The 21,524-nt window shown below is 46.6% G+C and overlaps 1 protein-coding gene across 1 annotated transcript in view; it reads left to right on the top strand.

Moving 5' to 3' along the window:
* The first annotated feature begins 3,041 nt into the window (after window positions 1-3,041).
* LOC134958802 (L-selectin-like) overlaps window positions 3,042-21,524 on the top strand; it is a 383,508-nt gene continuing 365,025 nt past the window's right edge. Inside the window, exons 1-2 of the mRNA XM_063941524.1 lie at window positions 3,042-3,102; window positions 3,986-4,372. Coding sequence (XP_063797594.1) covers window positions 3,042-3,102; window positions 3,986-4,372 — 448 coding nt within the window. The remainder of the gene's footprint in view (window positions 3,103-3,985; window positions 4,373-21,524) is intronic.

The following is a 21,524-nucleotide window of genomic DNA, read 5'->3' as shown; positions in this document are numbered from 1 at the left end:
TAAATGATACATAATTTAGAGATTATTTGCTTCCACTTACTGAAAGAACCAGCTGGGTCAAATACTGTATATCTGTACATGATGGTAATCTTTTACACCCCCGCTCAAGGAAATACAGTATCTCCTGCAATCTTGCTTTAAAAGCTGAATTGTCCTATATAACAATCACCTAATACTCCTGTACTCTGTACTTATATATATTGGTGAGTTAAGAGCAAAGAACCAGCAATTCGCCTTAAGTTGCACGACCACAGTAACATTAGGATGAGCGCATCATGGCAATACACAGAATGGTAACTGCTCCAATCAATGTATAGGCCCATTACAGGTGCATGTAAGGCAATCGTGCAATTATGCAGGTATATTTGGGTACGGAGTACCCTTAAGAATTTGGCAGCTGGTACGCAGTACCACCTGCCACACACTTTGCACCTGTGACCGCCATTACCTCAATCATAATGAGCCATAAAGCAACAAGACCATGGTGTTCGGCAGCATGACGGAGCCTCCCACTTTGTCAAGGTTATTGGGAGCGCAACGGTGATGTCATGACGTCACATCACGCTTCCTCCTCTGGCGGCTGTGGCTGGCGTGAAGAGAGGAGCCTGATTGCACTTTCCCGCAGCCTCCCTTGCTGGGAGCAGCAGTGCAACTGTTTCCATTCACTCAGCTCGTGTGACGCATCTGCACTGGGTGGCTATTGTTCCTCACAGGCTGAACTGCTGAGCATGTCTCTGGCTTCATTTATAATGTGGACACTACTATATATTTCTACTATTAGGGGGGTATTACTACAGGTATTTCTATTGTAATGTGGATGCTACTATAAATTTCTATTATTATGAGGACAATACTATATATTTCTATTATACCAGGGGCACTACTACAGTATATTTTCCTGTTATAATGGAGGCATTACTATTTATTGTCATTATACTGGGGGTATTACTATATTTATATTATACTGAGGGCATTACTATACATTTCTAGCCTTGCCTCCAGAGTGCAAAGAAAAGGTGTGTTGTGACACTGCTACTGTCATGTAGCCACTCCTACTAGTGACCACGCCCAGTTTTCGGCACTCAGTACAACTAAGAAAACATTTCTACTTGCACCCCTGATGTAAGGTAGTGGTTAATCTAGACAAGAAAATTAAATAAAAGTCCCCCAACACACGGCCACAGCACAGCATGACTCCAGAGTTGTAAACTTGCTGGTAAAATGCTAATCACAAAGCAATCGGGACATTTTAACTGAGAATTATATTGTTATGTTATTCAAATCATATCATATAGCTGTGGTTATAATATCAAATACCTTGCTATTTGTTTTGGTAAATGTCTGGCAGTGCTATGACAGACATTCATACTGAATTATGTTTTCACTGCTTGTGTCATATATATGCAGGGCCGTCTTTTCGTATGCGCTCAATGGGCACTTGCCCAAGAGTCCCAGTAGTATAAGGGTGCTATGCTGATAGCGGAGGGTCCGCTTTTTCCAGGGGTACCAGATTTTTGAAAATCGGCCCTGGGGAACCAGAGATATCCAACTTCAAAGCAGTGGTCCCCATCCAAACCTGTTAATTGCTCCTCCCCCCGTAGATATCGCGGGCTCTGTCTGACTTAGAGTAGTTCTGAGGGTATACTCCAAGAGCTGGGACTCCCCCCTTTCACTGGACGCTGGCATCTTGTCTTTACTATGCCCAGAACCAGAGATATCAGCCTTCCAGCAGCCGGTCCCTGCTCCAGCTCCACATGCCTGGTATGCAGTTTTATAATTTCGTTGGTGGATTGCTCTGGCTCTTGATCTCTGATCCCCAAGTCCCCAGTACCTCCATAAAGGTGGGACTCTCTACTTTTATATCCCATTGAAAGCTAAGAAATCTATTTCCAGGAATTTGAGATATCTGCAATCAAGCAAGCTGCCCACTCACCAGGAAATTATGAATATTAAGCCCACTCCACCATCCACCCCTCCCCTGCGTATTAAACACTCCCTACCGCCCTGGAAGTCAAGTACTGGGGCCCATTCATTCAGTGCAATGCCCCTTTCTACAGTTTAGTGTTCTCTCTCTCACCGCATCTCCCACCATCTGTGCAGTAAAGGAGTAATTAGCAGAAATTACTGCTCCATGTCCTACATGCTGAGCGGAAGACAGAACACCCACTACCGCCCGTGGGTCATCAAAGCTGCCACTGATAGCACCCCCCACCCCTACTGCTGGAGGATGGATAGGAGCCACAGTGCATTGCTTTGCCCAGGGGCCTACACTGCTGTTAAGACGGCCCTGGATATATGCACAATCTGAGATACAAATACAATCTACATTAGTGATTACCAAACTTTCTTGAATTACGGAGCTCTAGATTATCAGCATTTTTTTAAATAAAGCACCCTTAGGCAAAAGTTTCTTATTGAGAAATGTAAAGAAAAAAAACATTTATTAAGTAAATTGTGCTTAGCTGTCTTTTTTATGTTCATTTATGTGGTGTTGGACAGGGTTGTGCTTCTGTTTGTCCACAAAGTTTATGATTAGCAGCAACCAGCACTCCTTTTCCCTATCACATTGACCATAAATAGGCTTGCCATAACATCCCTTTAATTTTGGACACCTATGATTTACACAGGTTCTGTGCCTGATTAAAAATAAGTGAAATGCAGGCTTGCATTTATCCAGCCACAGAACCTGACACCTATATAATAGGTGTCTTGGATTAAATGCATATTATGGCAAGCCCAACCATAAATAATTTGACTTGATTTGGTCCTAGACCACCAAGCTGTGGCTCCATACACCCAGTGTAGTTTGCACTACATCATAGGGATATAGTCAATAAGAGTCGGGTCCATTCCAACATGCAGTTGTCGGAATGGACCCAACAACCCCTATTCAAAGAGTGGCCAAATCCGACTGACGGATTTGGTCGCTCCTGGTGTCTTGTCCTACCACTGCTGTCAGCGGCTGCCGGGTGCGCTGACAGCAGCGGCGGGGGGAGCTGTCAGCGGGGCTAAACCTGTGGGGCTTGGCCCCGCTTCCGACAATGCACGCTGATCGGCGGCTAAAGCTGCTGATCAGCGTGCATTCTGACAGCATTCCGACAAGTCAGGGTTCCGACCTAAAACTGTCGGAAGTTGCTATCTTTCCGACAAGGCGGCAGCTTCTGACAGTTATTGAATATACCCCATTGAGTGCAACATACATCCACATACATCCATTAACTAAATTAAATCTAATTAAATATAAATTAAAACTATCATGTTTGAACTATAATCAATGATAGTGGATAGGTACTTAGAATATATAATTATTTCCAATGCCAAGTCTTATTAGTTCATTTTAATACCTGCCCAATATCAGTATAATAAAGAAAATAAATCTCACCGCCACAAACCTCTAATGTATACCTGACTGAACAATGTTCATGACAAAACTGTAGTTTAAAAGCTGCAATATTTTGTCAAATATTGTTAACAAATGAGACTCACCTCCAGTCTCCAAATCTTCAAGCGTTCCATGAAAACCACATCTTCAGGCAAGCTTATCAAATTCCTGACCCATCCACATAACCTTCAAAGCCACCCTAACATCCTACCTGGACTACACATAACCTCACATATATTGTCTTTTATCACGTTCACATCCTTTTGACCCTTGGTCAACATTGGTGGGTGACCATATCATACAGCACATTAAAAACCTTTACAATCTGGCCGTACCATTATGCAATAGGTAGCACCAATCCTTCTGTATCAATGCTTATTTCGCTATAGATTTGGGATTGTAAGCAGGGCCTTCCTACCTCTATGTCTGTCTGTTATTTCCCAGTTTTGTTCTATTACTGTTCCAATTGTAAAGCGAAACGGTATATGCTGCGCTATATAAGAAACTGTTTATAAATAATAAATACATAAATAAACAAATACATATATTCACTGATATCCTTTATGAAGTACTACAGTTTACTAATTATCTTGTTTGTTCCAGCTGTATTGGAGTTTTCTACTGTTCATTGTTGGACATATAACTTCTCAATAGAATCTATGGACTATGAGCAGGCTCGGCAATTTTGTCAGAGTAAATATACTGACCTTGTGGCCATACAAAACAAAAGAGAGATTGAGTACCTTGAAAAGAACATCCCCAGAAACCCAACTTACTACTGGATAGGGATTAGGAAAATCAATGGGTTATGGACTTGGGTGGGAACCAATAAGACACTTACAGAAGAAGCAACAAACTGGGGTGAAAATGAACCAAACAATAAAAGGAATACTGAGGATTGTGTTGAGATATATATAAATCGAGACAAGGATTCAGGAAAGTGGAATGATGATGCCTGCAGCAAGAAGAAAAGGGCACTGTGTTACACAGGTAAGAAATGTTTTGTTTTTTTTCTACTATAAAATCATTATATTTGTATTTGATGTTCAAAATGTACAGTGCTGGGGTTGCAGATTTGGTCAGCCTTAGACTAATTGGGGCCCTGTGCAGAAATAAAAAATGTGGCCCTGAGGAAAAAAAATTATCAACTATATTATGATCCTGATTCTCAGCCAGATGCAGTGACAACTCTGTGTGCATCTTCTGTTGGTTGCATGTCTCCATCTTTATGCTAACACTGCTACAAGCCCTTCCCTGGTGTACATCTATGTGTTTAGATGTGCAGTCACCACTTCAAGTGCATCCTGATGCTGCAATCATGCTTGGTCCATCTTTAGATGCCACCACTGGTCTCATAATTAAAACTTGCACCAGCCATATGCTAGTCATAAATTCTTCATCTGAGTATGACCTTCAATGTGAGCAATTAAATGTATGCATTTCAGCAACAGGACTCCCATAACAGACCCAAAATATGGACCATCTGTGGGCACCTGAATTGCCACTTCCAAGTCACTGCCCAGGAACCCCCAGCCAGTATATTTTCAATACAGTTTTCCCTGTGTGCTCCTGAAATTGTTACTGCAATACTGTACATACACATATGGGGACACATGCACAGTGTGACTATATACTAGAGATGAGCAGGCTTGGATATCCCAGAATTGAGCCCACCCGAACTTCTGGGAACCCAAAGAATCTGAGTTCCGGCTCAGGTTTTCCCGCCTTTTTCGGATTGCAAAACGAGGCAAAACATCATATTCCTGGCTTTGGATCTCACGTGTTTTGGATTCGATATAAGTTCCTTCCACAGTGATTTGGGTGCTATTTCACACAGGATGCCAGACAGAGAGCACATCAACTAGACTGCCAGGGCATTAAGGATTATGGCAAAACTGGTGCAGAGTTCCTCCTAAGTTCCACGTAAGGGCAGCATTTTCTTAATGCAATTATTTATTATCCCTTTGTCGGTGCTCAGTTAGTCACAGCATTATCCCTTTTTTGTACAAGTTATGCATGCAGTACCCCACTGTGTTTGTTCACATAAATATAAGTACTGTGACTCTTCAGGCTGTGCCCCACTGCATTCACATAATATAATTTCTGTCAGTATGAGTTGTCCTTTGCTAAAAAAAAAAAGTTAAAAAAAGAAAAATACTTTAAAAAGTTGATTTTTCTTGTATAATTTGTGTCTGCTGTGGGTGCTGTGCCCCACTGCATTTACATAAATATAAGCACTGAGTCGATGTGGATCAAGATCAGCTGATAGAAGATCAGGAGCCGCTACAAAATATTAGCACTGTGGCTGCTGACAGTCATGTTAGTACTACAAAATCTAGTAAAAGTGGTCCAGGGCGCAGAAGGTTTAGGAAAGGGCACATGAAATCTAAATCTTTCACAATGTTCATAGAAATACCTCCTTCACCTCCACTCACCATTTCTGTACCATCTGCTAATGTTTGAGCAGGGATGAGCAGTACAAGTAAAGATGATGATGATGAGAAAATCTAAATTGAGGCTGCTAGTGTGGAAGTGAAACAGGATGAGGGGGAATTTGTGTACTATCTGATAACAATGAGGATGATGAGGATGTTGATAATGATGTAGTTTTGTAAGGCAGTCACTAGTGGCAGCAGTTCTTGCCCATGATAAAAAGAAAGCCATTGTGATGCCTTAACCATCATTTGCGGCAAGTTCATTAAATTTATTTTTCAAAACTATAATAATTTGTTGTAATTAACATACTCATCATCAATCTCCTCATTAGTGATCAGGAGGTAGTCCTTATCAAAAAATTAGTTTGTGGGGGCCCAAACAAAGCAAGCACTTCAGCCACAAAACTGTCAGTCCCTGTTTCTAAAGTGCTTTGTTTGTTAAACTGTGCATGTCCTTCATAAAGGTGGGTGGGAGGACTCAAGGACAATTCCATCTTGCAGCACTTTTCTTTTCATTATGGGCTGTATTTTGCGGGGTCATTGGGATGGTATTTGCATTACTAATATGCAACACAAGATATGATGTGGTGCCTTACACATGTTAATGTTAATCAATCAATCAATCAATCAATCTATCTATCTAGTATTCTTTTATGGCCTTTTCTCTCCTGTCTTGCTACAAAACAGAAGGTTGAATTAGTCCATGTCTCAGTTTTAATTTTTGTTAATAATCAATCTATTATTTTACTTGCCTTCCACTATATACTCCGCCTCTATTTCCCTATACTTCCCTCAGGACTCCGAGCTAGTATTTGATTAATAAAAACATTCTTGGTTTATATGGGGTTATATAGTTTATTAAACTGCCATCCTATATGTCAATGCAAGGCGACTCTGTTTCCTAGATGTGCCATGTTTGAAGCTGAACTGCCACGTGTTTGTGCTGCCCACTGCTGTCGCTTAGCTTAGTGAGACAGTTAGCTGCATAATCCGAGAAATCCTGTGTAATTTGTACTTCAAATCACAGTGCTCCTGCTTCTCTGGTACTGCAAATCCCTGTGCAACTGCTTATCTGGAACTGCATCATCCAACTAATCCTACAAATCTGGTTCTCGTCCGCACCCCAGCTTCACAGACTAGTGGCCAGTACTGCTCTGCATCTCAGTGCTTCTGCACAGCAGATCCTGTCATCCAGCTATTCTATATAACTGGGTCTGCTTGCAGGGCTGTTTCTAGCCAATTTGTCTCCCAGTGCGAGATTTAAAAATGCGCCCCCCCATGACATAAAAAAATGTGCCCCCCCCCCCACACACACACCTAAAGAAAAAAAAACCTTGCGCGCGCAACCGGGAAGGGAGTGTGGCCTCATCTAAATGGGTGTGGCCTCATCTGAAAAGACTACCTCACAATCCAGTTTTTGACCCTGCTCCAACAGATCACGACCACCACAGGAAAAAAAAATTCTACCATATTAAGCCCCACACAGTAATGCCCCCTGCACCATATTATGCCACACACCGCAATGCCCTTGATACATTAAATCCCCACACTACGGCAGGCAAGAGTCCGCATTTCACACATTACGGCAGGTGTCCCCATTTTACACATTCAGAGAAAGAGAGAGAGAGAGAATACTTACAGAGGCGATTACCACTCTTCGGCCCGCCTCACCAGTCGCTCCTCGCGCCGGCCTTTCCCTCTTCCTAACTTGGATCCCCCTCTGTACCCCGCTCGGGGGGGGGGGGAGTTTCGCAGAGTAACGGGGTTGCGTCGTGACGTAAAGACGCAAATGCGTCATTCCGTGAAACTCCGCCCCCCGAGCGGGTTACTCTGGGACAAATAGGAGGGGGAAGCAGGGAGCCACAGTTAGTGCCACGGCGGGCTCCCAGTGCGGTTGCACTGCTCGCCTGCCCCAAGAAACTGCCCTGTCTGCTTGGTTCTCCAGTAAAGCCTACACCACAGTCCTGGTCTTCTCTCTGCTGCTTCCTGCTCTGCATGAAGAAATCCTACATCAGACCACCAAGTTTCCTGCCTAAGCACACAAGCTTCACTTCTGCAGTGCCTTTTAGACCAGATACACAAACCAGTCTCTGACAAAGAGATCCACAGCTCTCAAATACAGAATATACAATATAAATAAGCAAAACAAGAAAACAGTGACCTACAGTTCAAGACAGTATAGGACAAGTACAGGGAATATTAACATACAGTAGCTGCAGCAGCAGACAACACTGAAAATAGGATTTTGGTTACCTACCGGTAAATCCTTTTCTCGTAGTCCGTAGAGCATGCTGGGGTACACATTAGTACCATGGGGTATAGACGGGTCCACCAGGAGCCATTGGCACTTTAAGAGTTTGAGAGTGTGGGATGGCTCCTCCCTCTATGCCCCTCCTACCAGCCTCAGTTAGAAAATGTGCCCGGAGGAGCTGGTCAAAGCTAGGGGAGCTCTCCAGAGTTTCTCTAGTAAAGTTTATTTTTAGAGTTTATTATTTTACAGGGAGGCTGCTGGCAACAGCCTCCCTGCTTCGTGGGACTAAAGGGCGGAGTAGTGTCCGCCCTGCAGGGTCTGAGCCACTATATCCGCTGACTGGACTATGCACCTCCTACCAGACTCAGTCTTGAAACTGCCCGAGGAGACGGACATCTTCGAGAGAAGGATTTAACACAGATAGTGGCGAGATTCATACCAGCTCACACATACAAGGCACATCAAGCTAACGTAGCTTGAAGACTCTGCAACTGCTGAAACATTACTTACCAAGTAACAATGCAGTACTCAACTAAAATGATGTACTGAACCAAATAACAGTAGCAGGAAAACGAACCGCTGGGCATGCGCCCAGCATCCCCCACGGACTACGAGAAAAGGATTTACCGGTAGGTAACCAAAATCCTATTTTCTCTTATGTCCTAGAGGATGCTGGGGTCCACATTAGTACCATGGGGATGTACCAAAGCTCCCAGAATGAAAGGGAGAGCACGGAGGCTCCTGCAGAACAGATTGAACTTCAGCTCATCAGAGGCCAAAGTATCGAACTTGTAGAACTTTGCAAACATGTTCGACCCAGACCAAGTTGCAGCTTGGCAAAGTTGTAAAGCCGAGGCACCCCAGGCAGACGCCCAGGAAGACCCCACCTTACGAGTAGAGTGGTCCTTGACAGACATAGGACACGGCAATCCTGCCGTAGAATACGCATGCTGGATAGTGAACCTAATCCAGTAAGAGATTGTCTGCTTAGAAGCAGGACACCTAATTTTCTTGGGATCATACAGGACAAACAGAGAGTTTGATTTCCTGTGACGAGTAGACCACTTCACATAGATTTTCAGAGCCCTTACAACATCCAAGGACTTTGATGAAATTGAGGAGTCAGTAGCCACTGGCATCACAATAGGTTGGTTGATATGAAATGCCAATACAACCTTCGGAAGAAACTGCTGACATGTCCGGAGCTCAGCTCTATCTTCGTGGAAGATCAAGTATGGGCTTTTACAGAACAAAGCCCCCAACTCCAACACACGTCTAGCAGAAGCTAGAGCCAACAATGGGGATAATTCTGAGTTGATCGCAGCAGGAACTTTGTTAGCAGTTGAGCAAAACCATGTGCACTGCAGGGGAGGCAGATATAACATGTGCAGAGAGAGTTAGATTTGGGTGGGTTATTTTCTTTCTGTGCAGGGTAAATACTGGCTGCTTTATTTTTACACTGCAATTTAGATTGCAGATTGAACACACCACACCCAAATCTAACTCTCTCTGCACATGTTATATCTGCCTCCCCTGCAGTGCACATGGTTTTGCCCAACTGCTAACAAAGTTCCTGCTGCGATCAATTCAGAATTACCCCCAAAGTGACAGCCTTCCACGTAAGAAATTTGACCTCGACCTCCTGTAGAGGCTCAAGCCAGTCAGATTGGAGAAACTGCAACACCACGTTAAGATCCCATGATGCCGTAGGTGGTACAAAAGGAGGATGGATGTGCAGAACTCCCTTTAAAAAGGTCTGAACCTCAGGGAGGGCAGCCAATTGTTTCTGGAAGAAAATGGACAGGGCTAAAATCTGGACCTTCACAGATCTCAACTTCAGACCCATATCCACACCAGCTTGTAGGAAGAGGAGAAACCATCCCAGTTGAAACTCCGCCGCAGGAAATTTCTTGGACTCACACCAAGATACATATTTTTTCCAAGTTCGAGGGTAATGTTTAGACGTTACTCCTTTCCTAGCCTGTATAACCTTGTTCGGAATGCCCTTCTGAGCTAGTATCAGGTGTTCAACCTCCATGCCGTCAAACGTAGCCGTGGTAAGTCTTGATAGGCGAACGGCCCCTGCTGCAGAAGGTCCTCCCAAAGAGGAAGAGGCTTCGGCTCTTCTTGCAGTAGATCCAGAAGATCCGCGTGCCAAGCCTTTCTTGGCCAGTCTGGAGCAATGAGGATCGCTTGAACCCTTGTTCTCCTTATGAGCTTTAGAACTCTTGGGATGAGTGGAAGTGGAGAAAACACGTACACCGACTGGAACACCCACGGAGTCACTAGGGCGTCCACCGCCACTGCTTGCGGGTCCCTCGACCTGGAACAATACCGCCAAAGCTTCTTGTTGAGATGAGAGGCCATCTAGTCGATCTAAGGTACACCCCAAAGATCTGTTACCTCCTTGAACACCTCCGGATGGAGACCCCACTCCCTTGAATGGAGATCGTGTCTGCTGAGGAAGTCCGCTTCCCAGTTGTCTACTCCCAGAATGAAGATTGCTGACAGCGCCAATGCGTGTTCTGCCCAGAAGATGATTTTTGTTATCTCTGCCATTGCAGCTCTGCTCTTCTTTCCGCCCTGTCGGTTTATGTAAGCCACTGTTGTCACATTGTCCAACTGCACTTGAATGGCCCGATTTCTCAGAAGATGGGCCGCTTGGAGAACACCATTGTAGACGGCTCTTAGTTCCAGAATGTTTATCGGCAGGCCGGCTTCCAGACTTGACCACCTTCCTTGGAAGGTTACCCCTTGAGTGACTGCGCCCCAGCCCCGGAGACTTGCATCCGTGGTTAGAAGGATCCAGTCCTGAATCCCGAACCTGCAGCCCTCCAGAAGGTGAGGTAAGTGCAGCCACCAGAGGAGTGAAATCCTGGCCTTTGGTGACAGATGTATTCTTTGGTGCATGTGTAGATGGGATCCCGACCACTTGTCTAGGAGATCCAGTTGGAAGGACCGAGCGTGAAATCTCCCGTATTGTAGAGCCTTGTAAGAGGCCACCATCTTCCCCAGAAGGCGAATGCACTGATGAACTGACACCTGTGCTGGTTTCAGGACATCCCGGACCATCGTTTGAATCACCAACACCTGTTCCTCTGGGAGAAACAATCTCTGCACCTCCGTGTCGAGGATCATTCCCAGAAAGAACAACCTCCTGGTTGGTTCCAAATGTGATTTTGAAAGATTCAGGATCCAACCGTGTTCCCTGAGTAACTGGGTCGTGAGTGCTATGGACAGTAACAGCTTCTCCTTGGACGATGCCTTTATCAGCAGATCGTCCAGATACGGAATTATGTTCACCCCCTGTCTGCGAAGGAGAATCATCATTTCCGCCATAACTTTGGTGAATACCGTCGGCGCTGTGGAGAGGCCGAATGGGCGGGCCTGGAACTGAAAGTGACAGTCCAGAAGTGCGAATCGAAGATACGCTTGATGCTGTAGCCAAATCGGAATGTGTAGGTGCGCATCCTTGATATCCAGGGATACCAGGAATTGCCCCTCCTCCAGACCTGATATCACTGCCCTTAGAGACTCCATTTTGAACTTGAACTCCCTCAGAAAGGGGTTTAGTGATTTTAAGTTTAGAATGGGACTGACCGAACCATCCGGCTTTGGTACCACGAAAAGGTTCAAATAGTAACCTTTGCTTTGCATATGAGGTGGTACTGGCAAAATGACCTGTGCCTCCACCAACTTCTGGACGGCCTCTTGCAGGACAGTCCTGTCTGCCAGCAGTCCTGGCAAGCCTGATCTGAAAAATCGGTGAAGGGGGAGATTTTGAAATTCCAGCCTGTACCCCTGGGACACAATATCTTGCACCCGGGTCCAGGCCAGAAGGTACCAAGACATGACTGAAATGTCTGAGTCTCGCTCCCACCTGGCCCACCTCCTGGGCGTGCAGTCCACCGTCATGCGGAGGACTTTGCTGTACCTGAAGCAGGTTTCTGTTCCTGGGAACCTGCAGCCGCAGGTTTCTTGAACTTGGGCCGACCTCCCCGAAAAAAGGTGTTGGATGGCTTGGCCTTTCTGGGCTTGGTAGAACGAAAGGGCTGTGATGTAACTGAAGAAAAGGGTTTCTTCAGAGCAGGTGTAGCTGAGGGAAGAAAGGGTGACTTACCAGCCGTAACCGCGGAGATCCACGCATCTAACGCTTCCCCAAAGTCTAAAAATAAACTTTACTAGAGTAACTCTGGAGAGCTCCCCTAGCTGTGACCAGCTACTCCGGGCACATTTTCTAACTGAGTCTGGTAGGAGGAGCATAGAGGGAGGAGCCAACCTACACTCTCAAACTCTTAAAGTGCTAATGGTTCCTGGTGGACCTGTCAATACCCCATGGTACTAATGTGGACCCAAGCATCTTCTAGGATGTAAGAGAAATAAGTATCAGGGTGGAAGAAAACCTAGGAATTTGGGGGGTAATTCCAAGTTGATCGCAGCAGGAATTCTGTTAGCAATTGGGCAAAACCATGTGCACTGCAGGGGGGGCAGATATAACATTTGCAGAGAGAGTTAGATTTGGGTGGGTTATTTTCTTTCTGTGCAGGGTAAATACTGGCTGCTTTATTTTTACACTGCAAATTAGATTGCAGATTGAACACACCACACCCAAATCTAACTCTCTCTGCACATGTTAAATCTGCCTCCCCTGCAGTGCACATGGTTTTGCCCAATTGCTAACAGAATTCCTGCTGCGATCAACTTGGAATTACCCCCTTGGTGCGGTCAAAGGGAGTGTGGAGTAGAAGATAGTTTAAGTAAGAGAAGGAAATCCACATGAGGGAAGGGGGCCCTGCTCGTGAGAGCTTACATTCTAATGAGGAGGGGCAGACAGACAGGCAGGGGTGACACAGATGGGGTAGACACTAGACAGTGAGCATGGCACAGAAGGTGTCAGGAATCTGAATTTGCATACCTCCCAACTGTCCCGATTTCAGCGGGACAGTCCCGCTATCCGGACACTGTCCCGCTGTCCCTCCCGCGGGTAGCAGTGTCCCGCGGGCGGGGGGACAGTTGGGGGAGGCTTTGATCACCGCCAGTGATCACTTAATATATGCCGTGCGCACGCGCACGCATCTATTCAATACTGGGAGGGGAGCAAGGGGCTGCCCAGCTGCTCAGGGAGTGCTGGGCACGCTCCCAAAATGCAGAAAACGGGTCTGTAGCGCTCGGCCACGCCCACTCGGGTGAGACCACGCCACTTCCATGATAATCCACGCCCCCTTATCAGGTCGCGTGCGGCTCCGCCAGGCAGGGGTCTCTATTCCTGCCCCTTTAAAGTTGGGAGGTATGCATTTGCTTCTTGTCACTTACCAGTGTGCTGATCTTCAGAGGTCACATCCTCAGCCTGGCAGCATGTTCCTTGATTGCCTGCAATGTGCAGAGACTCTCTCCAGTGTGTACCCTGCTTGCCATACAGCGTGTACCCCAATGTATTCCCACCATCTCCAGAGTATGGGCGCTGCCATGACATCTGCAGTCAGCTGACTTGTTGCTATCCACTCCTGAGCACTGGAGTGCTCACATGACTTGATTCTCCAATCCCTGCTGACCAGGGGACCAGGGGGTATATAGCCAGAGTTCCTGCCCAGTATCATTGCCTTGAAAATGTGAACAAGCATCTCCTGGCTCCAGTCTTCAGAGATTCCCCTCTGTTAGTGCTCTGGGGAACTACAGGCACCAGCCATCCAGTTCAGTTGCAGCTCCATCTGCATTCTGCTCCAGCATTCACTAGCAGTCTCCTGAGACTCTCCTGTCTCAGTCTTCTGTGGAACTACAGGTACCAGCCATCCAGTTTGTCTTCAGTTTCAGCTACATTCTGCTCCTACAACCACTTGCAGTAAAATACTCTCTCCGGGCGCTGCATATCATACTCACCTGTTTGTTATTACTCTGCATCAGCACTGTGCTATTCAACATGCACTAAAGCATCCAGCTAAAAGTTCATCTGTCTCCTGCAAAAACCTAACCTGGGGGTATATTTACTAAGGTCCTGATTTTGTCCGAGGTTTTTTCTTTTTTCTAAGTGTCATCTCGGGAATTTACTAAACGCAAATCTCGGCAGTGTTGTGGCTATTCGTATTGATTTCCCCGGCTAAGGCCCTCATTCCGAGTTGTTCGCTCGGTAATTTTCTTCGCATCGCAGCGATTTTCCGCTAATTGCGCATGCGCAATGTTCGCACTGCGATTGCACCAAGTAAATTTGCTATGCAGTTAGGTATTTTACTCACGGCATTACGAGGTTTTTTTCTTCGTTCTGGTGATCGTAATGTGATTGACAGGAAGTGGGTGTTTCTGGGCGGAAACTGGCCGTTTTATGGGTGTGTGTGAAAAAACGCTGCCGTTTCTGGGAAAAACGCGGGAGTGTCTGAAGAAACGGGGGAGTGTCTGGGCGAACGCTGGGTGTGTTTGTGACGTCAAACCAGGAACGAAACTGACTGAACTGATCGCAGTTGCCGAGTAAGTCTGGAGCTACTCAGAAACTGCTAAGAAGTGTCTATTCGCAATTCTGCTAATCTTTCGTTCGCAATTTTACTATGCTAAGATTCACTCCCAGTAGGCGGCGGCTTAGCGTGTGCAAAGCTGCTAAAAGCAGCTTGCGAGCGAACAACTCGGAATGACCACCTAAGTTCACAAATACGAATGAATACACCATCGGTCAAACATGCCTGTTATTTGATACAACTCGGTAATTTACTAAGAATTTGTATTCTCAATCACTGCCAACAATAGTCAAACACTGCCGGGAAAGCATAGACTTTGTAAAAAAAAGCAGTTTTAAAATAGACCTGCATTTTCCAGGCGGGTTTAGATAGTCATGCACGGATCAGCGAGATCCGTGCATGCTTATCTGTGGAAAGGGGTCTGAAAGTGTTAAAAATCAAAGAAAAAAATTGCATGGGGTCCCCCCTCCTAAGCATAACCAGCCCCGGGCTCTTTGAGCCGGTCCTGGTTGTCAAAATACAGGGGTAAAAATGACTGGGGTCCCCCCATATTTATACAACCAGCACCGGGCTCTGCGTCCGGTTCTGGTTAAAAAAATATGGGCGACAAAAGACGTAGGGGTCCCCCGTATTTTTTAAACCAGCACCGGGCTCCACTAGCCAGATAGATAATACCACAGCCGGGGGACACTTTTATATAGGTCCCTGTGGCCGTGGCATTACCCCCCCAACTAGTCACCCCTGGCCGGGGTACCCTAGAGGAGTAGGGACCCCTTAAATCAAGGGTTCTTCCCCTCCAGCCACCCAAGGACCAGGGGTGAAGCCCGAGGCTGCCCCCCTTCCCCCATCCATGGGTGGTGGATGGGAGGCTGATAGCCTTTGTGTAAAAAATAGAATATTTTTTTGTAGGAGAACTATAAGTCCCAGCAAGCCTTCCCCTCAAGCTGGTACTTGGAGAACCACAAGTACCAGCATGCGGGGAAAGAACGGGCCCACTGGTACCTGTAGTTCTACTACAAAAAAATACGCCCCCAAAAAAACAGTAGACACACACCGTGAAAGTACAATTTTAATTACACACTCACATACTTACCTCAGGCTCGCACTTCCAAACCCAAAAGCCCATACCCAAATGGGCCTGGGCTGCCCGTCAGCCTGCTCCCAAGACTGACAAGCCTGCCGCATGATGGGGCGGGCCTCCCTCTGGGCGATCCCAGGGTGGGGGGGCCGACTTCTAGGGTATACCCAGGAATGGTTGAAGACCACTTCCGATGCCTGGGTACGGGAAGTCGTCACTCGAGGTTACGCCGTATCCTTCAAAAATCGCCCCCCCCCTCATCAATTTTGCCTGACAGACGTCCCTTTGGATCAGGTGAAGGCAAAAACTCTTTATTCAGTGGTACAGTCCCTCCTGCACACAGGAGTGGTAGTACAGGTGCCTCTGGCTCAGAGAGGCAAGGGGTACTATTCACCGCTGTTCCTAGTCCCGAAACCTAATGGGTCCTCCCAGAGGCGTCACCGGGTGTGGTGACACCCGGTGCGCGCCCCTGATCTCCTGCCGCGATCACGGCAAAAAGGGGACATGGCCTTGTACTTAGGGGGCGTGGCTTTGCGGATCCCGGAATCGTCACTCTGGGGGCGTGCCCAGCATCTCCGGAGATGCTGGGCCTACCCCAGAGCCAGTCTCCGTCCACTGTCGGCTCCACTTCTGTGACAGGAGCCGGGTGCTGTAGGAGACTTTCTCACTGCAGCACCTGGTTCCTGTCAGTGCGGAGGAGCTGACATTTGGTGTCACCCTTCTCCAGGCGTCACACCCGGGTGCGGGCCGCACCCCCCGCACCTGCCTTGTGACGCCACTGGGTCCTCCCGGCCCATTCTCAACCTCAAGTCCTTGAACAAATTTGTGAGGGTCTCCAAGTTTCGTATGGAAACTCTTTGCTCTGTTGTTCTGGCTTTGGAACCTGGGCATTATATGGTCTCCCTGGACATACAGGATGCTTACCTGCATATTCCCATTGCAATTTCTCATCAGCAATACCTGAGGTTTGCGGATGGCAACCTCCATTACCAATTTCGGGCGTTACCTTTTGGTTTACCTATGGCAGTAATGACGGCTGTGCTCCGCCGTCAAGGGTTCAGGATTCTACCGTACCTGGACGACTTGATGATCCTGGCAAATTCCCCAGAAATTCTCCTACGCCATCTGGGTCTGACGCTCCAGTTTCTGCAAGCTCAAGGGTGGCTCATCAACTGGAAGAAATCTTCCCTGGTTCCTGCTCAGAGCATGGTGCACCTGGGGGCGTTGTTGGCCACTCACAACCAGCGGATGTTCTTGTCTCAGGAGAAAGTCCTGAAGCTTCAGGACAGGATTCGATGCTTCCTATCTCGTCCGCAAGTGTCGATACATTCAGCAATGCAAGTGCTAGGTCTCATGGAGTCGTCTTTCGACATGGTGGAGTACGCTCAATTCCATTCCAGCCCTCTGCAGAAGCAGATTCTTGCCAAGTGGGATGGCCTGCCTCACCGGATCAGGTCTCAAATGTACTCCTTGTCTCCAGTGGTCCGTCTGTCACTGAGCTGGTGGCTACAGGACCAACGATTGAGCAGGGGTCGTCCCTTCTGGATTTCCAACTGGGTCCTTCTGATGACTGACGCCAGTATGAGAGGTTGGGGTGTGGTGTTGGAGCAACATTCCCTTCAGGGTCGGTGGACCAAGGAGGAGTCTCTCTTCCCGATAAACATTCTGGAATTGTGGGCGGTGCTCAACTCATTGAACTTGGCCCAGCATTTAATACAGAACAGACCTGTTCAAATACAGTCAGACAACGCCACCATGGTGGCATACATCAATCATCAAGGCGGCACTCGAAGCCGCATGGCAATGAGGGAAGTATCCTGGATTCTTCAGTGGGTGGAAAGCCATCTGCAAGCCATATCGGCAGTATTCATTCCGGGGGTCCCAAACTGGGAAGCGGACTTTCTCAGTCATCAGGACGTACACACCGGAGAGTGGAGCCTCCATCCAGAAGTGTTTCAACTCCTCGTGGACAGGTGGGGCCTTCCATATGTGGACCTGATGGCATCTTGACACAATCACAAGGTTCCGGTCTTCGGAGCAAGGACAAGGGATCCTCTAGCAGCGTGCGTGGACGCACTGGCAATTCCATGGAACTTTCAGCTGCCATACGTGATCCCTCCGGTGTCACTCCTGCCCAGAGTAATAAGAAAGTTCAAGCAAGAAGGACTCCTACTTCTGATCGCTCCCGCGTGCCCAGACGGCATTGGTTCTGACCTTCAGGGTCTCTCGATAGAGCGTCCCCTTCTACTTCCACAGCACCCAGATCTCCTCGTTCAGGGCTCCTGTGTATATCAGGATTTAGCCCGGTTGGCTTTGACTGCGTGGCTCTTGAAGCTTCCGTCTTAAGGGCCAAAGGATTTTCTTAGGCGGTCATTCAAACCATGTTGAAGGCCCGTAACCGGCTTCTGCTCAGATTTACCATAGGGTCTGGAATTCTTACTTTGCTTGGTGCGCATCTTCGTCTGGCCTCCATGAAGGTTCATATTTCTGCCTTGTAGGTTTGGTTCCAGAGAAAAATTGCGACTTTACCTGATGTACATACAGATGGGTCCATGTTTATCTTGACCTTTAATAGGATTAACTGAGCAGTCGGACTTAATCCCCTGCTGTATTGTTCTCTGTATTGTATTGCAGCTGAGAACAATAGATGACGGGTTTATGTTAATAAAGCATGTTGTGCCTAGGCGCAGCAAACTAGCCAAGATAACCGTGGACCCATCTGTACGTTCACTCAGGGTGTGTTGCGGATTCAACCTCCCTGTGTCCCGCCTGTGACCCCTTGGGACTTGTCGGTGGTTTTGGAGGCACTGCAAGGGTCTCCGTTTGAGCCTCTTGGATCTGTAGACCTTAAGTGGCTTTCTCTTAAGGTATTGTTTCTGCTGGATATTGACTCTGCTAGACAGGTGTCGGATTTGGGTGCCTTGTCTTGTAGGTCACCATATCTGATTTTTCACCGTGATTGGGCGGTTTTTAGAACACGTCCCGGGTATTTACCTAAGGTGGTGTCTTCTTTCCACCTTAATCGGGAGATTGTGGTTCCGGCCTTTGCCTCTCCTGAATTGTCTTCCAAAGAGCGGTCTTTGGATGTGGTATGGGCTCTCCGTATCTACGTGAAGAGAACTGCCTCCATCAGGAAGTCGGATTCTCTCTTTTGTTCTGTTTGGCTTTCACAAACGTGGCTGGCCTGCTCACAGCAGACCCTGGCCAGATGGATTAGAATGGTGATTGCACATGCTTATGTACAGGCTGGCCTTACAGATCCTGCTACCATTAAGGCCCATTCTACTCGGTTGGTTGGACCTTCTAGGGCGAACCGCCGTGGTGCGACCCTTGAACAATTGTGCAAGGCGGCTACGTGGTCCTCAGTGAACACATTCATAAGGTTCTATGCCTTCGATACTTCCGCCTCCCACGATGCTTCCTTTGGACGCCGGGTTCTTGTGCCCGCTACAGTGTGTCCCCTCCCATAAGGAACTGCTTTAGGACATCCCCAATGTCATTCCCTGTGGAGCCCAGTGTACCCCGCAGCAGAAAACAAGATTTATGGTAAGAACTTACCGTTGTTAAATCTCTTTCTGCGAGGTACACTGGGCTCCACAGGGCATCCACCCTGATGCACTTAGCTTCTTTGGGTTGGTAAGGCATTAGCCGTTGACACTTTCTTCTGTCGTGAGAGTGTGGTATATGTGGCTACTAACAGTTGCCGTCTCTTTTGCCTGCTACTGCATTGGACTGGTTAACAAAAACTGAGCTCCTGTGCACAGAGGCGGGGTTATAGAGGAGGCAGCGCTATGCATTCTGGAAACAGTCAAAGCCTGTTGGTGCCTCGGATCAAGATCCTACTCTACACCCAATGTCATTCCCTGTGGAGCCCAGTGAACCTCACAGAAAGAGATTTAACAACGGTAAGTTCTTACCATAAATCTCATTTTTTGCTTCAATAAACACCATTGCACACATGCGCAGGAACTTATTACTGCCTCCTTGTTTCCTCCACCGCACCACCATTGACCCACTAGAGCCCCCTCTGGGACCAGACCTCAAATTTCCCCATGGATAGAACAAAGGTGCCTTCTTGTTGTACAAACAGGTACTAGTGTGTGCTTCCCACTTGTGGGAAAGGAATGATCATCTTTATAATTGCACCAATTTCTTAGAAGCCTTCAAGAAAATCTTTGATGAACCCAAAAGGATGACATCTGCTGCATCTGAAACAATGTACCCAATCTGTGGGACAGTTTGATTTGCAGTTCAAAAATCTTCACTATGAGCTTGGGGGGAACAATGAAAATCTGGTTGCTGCAGAATGGACCCAAGATGAACTTGCATCCAGAGACTTTCTGTTGTACCTGGATGATCTACTGTCCCTCTGCATCATGGTGTATATCCACTATAGGGAGAGTGCACATGAAAGAGAACAGTCATGATGCTTCAGTTTAAAACTAGCTTTTTGATTCACTGCTCCTGTTTAACCCTCGAAGGTCAGAATATCACGAGAGAAAGGAGGCTCAAATACAAGTTGTGCTTATATTGTGGTGAGCCTGGCCACCTTCTCACAGGTTGTCCCAAGCCCCTGGGAAATGAGAGGACCTAACTGATTGAGGGGAAGTCAGATCAGGTACAGTTCAACACACCCCAAAAGAAAATACTTCATCACAGTTTACCATTGGTCTTTTCTAGATTCTGGTGCCAATGGCAATTTCATTACTGCACACAAAGGTAAGGAACTCCAGAATTGCTTTTGTATCTTTGTAGACTCCTCTCTGTATAATTGATGTGGATAGGAATAAAGGCCCACATGTATTAAGCCTTAAATAGTGATAAAGTGCAAACGGATATGAAAGAGCGATACTGTAAATGACCAGCCAATCAGCTTCCTGACTGCCATGTAACAGGCTGTGTTTGAAAAATGATCAGTTTTATCACTTCATCACTGTTTAAGGTTTAATACATGTTTATCATGGTTACATGCCCCCATCTTAGATTGCAGCAAACCCCAAATTATGTACTGGGGATCTTAATGCCATCAGAGATGTTTGCCAACAGTCAGACCTCCACATTGAGTCATTCAGAGTACCACCATCTCACAAAATAATTCACTGCTGTTCCCATATCGGTCCTTTAGAGATTTGTTCAGCATAAAATAGAAGTCACTAACCGCTAATTGGTACTGGAATTGCCCTATCGACTTGTTACACAGGAAAGTGCCTCCTTTGGGAAGAACCTTCCATCTGTCCAGACAGTATCCAAATATATCAAGGAGAACCTTGAATGTGGGTTTATTATAGAGTCTACATCACCTGCAGGAACTGGGCTCTTTTTTTGTTAAGAAGAAGGATGGAGGTCTCAGACCTTGTATTGACTAAATGCTATCACAGTTAATCAATATCCTCTCCAAACTCTAAGACAGAATTAAGGAGGCAAAGGTTTTTATCAAGCTAGATCTTTGTTGGGCTTACAATCTAATCAGGATCCAGCCTGGAGACGAGTGGAAGAGGGCTTCAACACTGGTGATGGCCACTACAAATATTTGGTCATGCCTTTTGAATTAAGCAATGCACCTGGTGTTTATCAAAAGTATATGAATAACTTCTTCTAAGACCTCTTATATGATTATGGTGCGGTCTATTTGGATAACGTTCTGATATTCTCCAAGGAGTTAGTGAGTCTTCGCAAATACTGTATGTAAAGTGTTTTCTCAACTACGAGCAAACCAGCTTTTCTGCAAATTAGAAAAAAGTGCCTTTGAGCAAAAAATAAAAATAAAATTGCATTTCTGCTATATATTGTTACTGGTACTAGCCTCCAGATGGACCCAGAAAAACTTACCACCATTGTCAACAGGCCTTTTCCAACTGGTTTAAAAGAATTACAATTCCTGGGATTCTGCAACCTCTATAGACCGTTCATGAAGAACTTTTCATCTATTGCGGCT

The sequence above is a fragment of the Pseudophryne corroboree genome, chromosome 9, assembly GCF_028390025.1.
Source record: "Pseudophryne corroboree isolate aPseCor3 chromosome 9, aPseCor3.hap2, whole genome shotgun sequence".
Classification (NCBI taxonomy): domain Eukaryota; kingdom Metazoa; phylum Chordata; class Amphibia; order Anura; family Myobatrachidae; genus Pseudophryne; species Pseudophryne corroboree.
This window is presented reverse-complemented; position numbering and strand designations above follow the sequence as displayed.